Source organism: Pyxicephalus adspersus, chromosome 1, assembly GCF_032062135.1.
Source record: "Pyxicephalus adspersus chromosome 1, UCB_Pads_2.0, whole genome shotgun sequence".
NCBI classification, from domain to species: domain Eukaryota; kingdom Metazoa; phylum Chordata; class Amphibia; order Anura; family Pyxicephalidae; genus Pyxicephalus; species Pyxicephalus adspersus.
The window spans coordinates 151,065,100-151,069,393 of NC_092858.1; the positions used below are offsets into that span (position 1 = coordinate 151,065,100).

The window sequence follows — 4,294 nt, forward strand, 5'->3', positions numbered from 1 at the left end:
TCATTGTGTTGTGACATGGTTCATGTAAAAGACATTTTTCTTTGCAAGAACAGCCACAATGTCACTGCAAATGCAAAGGCATAGCATGCAAATGTGTTGACTTGCAGTGTGGTTTGCCATTCCTGGGCGCACAGCAGCAGTTTGCTATGCACCTGGGAGCAGGTGTGTGTTGCATGGCAAGTCTGAAAGTTTCCTTAGACCAAGAAATTTCCACCAACTTCTTGACTTGAGCAAGTAGTTTTATCGGTGTTACACCTTTAGTTTATTAAATACAATGTGAGGTTTCAATGTTCCCTTGCATGAGCAAACGCCCCCTTAGGCGTCTCCATAAAAACGAATGATGCGCATATAACACAGAGGAACTGGTCCAATGCTTTCTCACTTTTTGATATGCAGCTGATGGGCTTGATCTAATAATGTCCTTGTCTTTTCTGCATGCAGATGCCAAAAATGTAACTTTGTGTAATGTATTTATGTTAAAATGTCCTTAGTACTCATTTTAAATGCACTTATGCAGGTTTTTAGGAAAAAAATGACTGCTTGAAATGTCATCTCAATAATAAAACATTTGTGCCTATTTCATAATCCTGTTCATCCCGCAAGGAAATTGGCTCACTTGCCCGGTATAAAAAATTGGGGCCCTGTTACAGGGGAGATCATGTGACCATGGAATGTGATACTCATGCACAATTGGGTCTTTGGTTCGGCGTACATTTTCCAGAGTCCTGTGCTATATGAGGACAGAGCTCTTCCTCATTCACTGCTGAAATTTTCCTCTAAGATAAATCTTTTGGGACAGTAAAAGTTTGCAGTAAGAAAGTTTACCAGAATGAATGTTTAGTAAGAGTTAATAACGGTACAGTAGTAATAACTAAGTACAGGATAAGTATTGGGGAAAAATGCATACAGACTTTAAAAAGAATTCCTTTAACTTTTTATTAAAATGAAAGACTTATCTGCAAACATTTATCTAAAAATGTGATTCTAAAATTGCTACAAAACCTCCAATAGTTAACTGTTATCAAGCAGAACTGTTGGATGGTAAACATAGTATAGACAGCCTCTCAGAGATACTATTTTATTTTATTGGAAGGTAACTTCCTAGTGAAATATAAAAATCTGCTTTCCTTGCCTCCTACTAGTGATAACCAGGACAGTGAACAGTATCATGATAATAAAGCATCTTATCCAAACAAGACAAACACTTCCTGAAATGCTGTAGAAAACCTTTGGCAGTGTGGTACAAAGGCTGAAGACACACACTGATGTTCAGCAGCACTGAGTGAACCTCTGTCAGTTGGGTGAATCTCAGCTCAGGGAACAAGATGTGGGGTCCCCTGTGGCTTCTTTGTACTTTGGTGCTGTTTGGGTCTTCTACTCAAGATGTAACCAGTGATGCCAGGGCATTTTTACAAGAGTTTCAAACTGTTGGAGAAAAAATTTATCATCAGGCTGCACTAGCACAATGGGAGTACAACACTAATATCACTGATGCAAATGCTCAAAAAATGGTAAGTAAAAATCTTTATGAATGAGTGTATTTTTTATGCACTTTAATTAACAGCAAAAAAAAGAATAACAATCTAAATATGTAACACTCACATTTTACTGTATTACATTCTTTAGTAACAGGGTGCCATATTGGTGGGACTCAATATTTGACATATTTGGGAGCCTGTATAAATATTTGTAGCAATAGAACTCAAATATTACTAACTTGTGGACAATAAGTATTGAAGATCAGATTGAATTTGCCAATTTGTGTTCATTACTTAAGCTATGTATTGCTTATTTCAAATGACCATGCAGCTTTGTTTTGCCCAACTACCTGTGACAGTAACCTCTTCTGAATTCCAAAACAACTTAGATAGAATGGCAACAATTATTATTTTTTATTATTAAACATGATTTATATATTGTACATGTACATGAAATAGGAGAAGATGTACTTGCAAAGGCCTAACTAACAGAGTACTAATATATTTAGGTGGGTTAGTATGCTTAGCATGTATCACAACAGGTGCAGATAGAAGCCTGACTTGCACCATGTTTAAAGTGAACAGGTTTTTAAAGTTTTATTATGTCATAGTTCTTCACTAATTTCTACTTTAATCATGTTAGCCATTAAACTTGTGATCTTTCTCTGTGTTTTAGGGCTCATGATAAAAGACTTTATCTTCCTGTGTTTGGAAAGTACCTAAAAAGCAAGTCATCATAATTCCATTGACTTTGAGCTTTGCACGTGGAAGTTCAGTGGCTTGACCTGCTTTGTGTTGCACTGAATTTTTTTTGAAGTAACATGTTCCACTGAGGTGTGTTTGAGCTGCAGGCAAAGCAGGTCAAAGGCCTCTTCCTTGCAAATTGCATTGTCCATTTAAACATACATGTGCGTTCACATTGCAAGAATAGTGTTTGAAAATACTTTATCATCATGATCCTTTGTTCTATTTCCCTATATTACTACCACCTTTAGGCGGGCAAGAGACTTTTAGTGAAGTTTAAAAACAGTTATGGACAATTTAAACTGATGGCAAGAAAACAGATCCTCTCAATAGAGCCTAATCTCCAATACATTCAGTTATTATACGTTCCTGTTGATTTACTGTACATAAATGTCTTGAAAGCTTTTTGACAAGCAGATTATCTAATCAGTTTCGAAATTTTGTGCACTGGCCTAACATGTCAATTGAGAATCTGTTACCAAATAGTTTAGGAATATATACTAAAAGAGTAATTTTTAATCTGGCACTTATTGATTTCCATTACCCAGGAGGGTTCAGAAGAAACTGATATCGGAAGGAAGCATGAGTCAATGTTTCCATAGAACTAATGTTTAATATATGGCCCCCCTAGTTTGTTAATAGCATATAGAAAATGGCACTGGCTCTGCTTTCTTTTAACTTTTGCTTCAATTGCTTTTTATCATGAGATACGTATTGCAGGCTGATCCCCCAGCTCCAGGTTGCTTGCCATATCTGGATAATTTATAATTTATAATTTCTTTCCCCCCGTTTACTGTCAGCAATAGGGTCACTTTAAATATATAAGCCTACTAGTAATGAAAGTGTCAGTATACCTATATTTCTGGTGGCCCAATTGTTAAAACTCTGTGTGTTTGTTTGTTTGGGGTGTGAAGTACTTACCTGTCTTTTCCACAAAACTAGTACTTCATTACAATACCAGCTGGCAGGGGAATGCACTACAGGGGGAGCATATACCAATTGGACCAGTTATACACCAAACAAGCCTACAGAATCTAAGCATTCTATTTTCTCTTTTATTACATTTTTATTGATTCTTATATATTTATATATCTTAGGTAGGACCTTGTACTGATTATATATCTGAGATTGTATATCTGTGATAACTCGTACTGAATGTTTTGATCCATTAGTTTCTGACCTATTATCCGTCAACAAATTTAATAAGCAATGCTTTTTTCTTCACAAGTGGTTTTCTGCATTTAACTCATGAAAATCCCCTTGTTCATGATATCAGTAAATGTAAGACCAGCTTGTGACTCTTGGAGCATGGGATACTCCACTGTTTAGCTAGGGCTGCATTTTGCTGATAATAGCTGAGTGGTGCCATGTCTGCATTTACCTAGTATTTTAGGGTTGAGTTGTTTGTATTGTTCCTGGGAACCTTAGGATATTTTTCAGCCTGAATTTGAGGTGGGATAAAGAGAATGGCTTGGGCTTGTGCCCAAATGAGCAATATAGTGGCTCTAGTGGAAGTATACTTGGTGCACCACAGTGATTTGAATATAATATTTTTGGAGCACATGTTGTCTTGTAGTAAAATGTGGGGCTAACAGTGGGAAAGATGTCTCTGTATTAATGGTGTCAGGGGGAGCATAAAATGTCTTTGTGTCGGTTGCATCACTAGAAGAAAAATGCCCCCGTGTCCCTTGGTTCACTAGTTTATTCATTCCCTGGCTCACTGGTGTCACAAGACAAATCCATGGATCAGTGGTATCATTGAGAAGAAAGCTACCAAACGGAATCAAGGGTTGGAGCTGGGAAGTTGTTCAGGGGCTGTGTGGTGTGCAAAGAACTAAAAGATTCTGCGTGGGCTCGGAAGCGCTATTAATATGGGTGGCAAAGGGGGGGGGTGAGAGAGAGCGAGATGGACTAAGGCAGCGGTCCCCAACCACCGGGCCGCGGCCCACTACCGGTCCGCGGCGGTGTTTTCAGTGGGCCGCGAGTACATGATCCATTATTGAAAACGAAGCAGCACCCAACCACCATCCGCGGACCGGAAGTGGTCCGCAGCGGTGTTTGTATGAGATGCC

At 38.2% G+C, this 4,294-nt stretch overlaps 1 protein-coding gene across 1 annotated transcript in view; it reads left to right on the forward strand.

Annotated features, from left to right (window-relative positions):
* The first annotated feature begins 1,027 nt into the window (after positions 1-1,027).
* Positions 1,028-4,294, forward strand: part of ACE2 (angiotensin converting enzyme 2) — a 34,445-nt gene continuing 31,178 nt past the window's right edge. Inside the window, exon 1 of the mRNA XM_072431314.1 lies at positions 1,028-1,511. Coding sequence (XP_072287415.1) covers positions 1,326-1,511 — 186 coding nt within the window. The 5' untranslated portion in view covers positions 1,028-1,325. The remainder of the gene's footprint in view (positions 1,512-4,294) is intronic.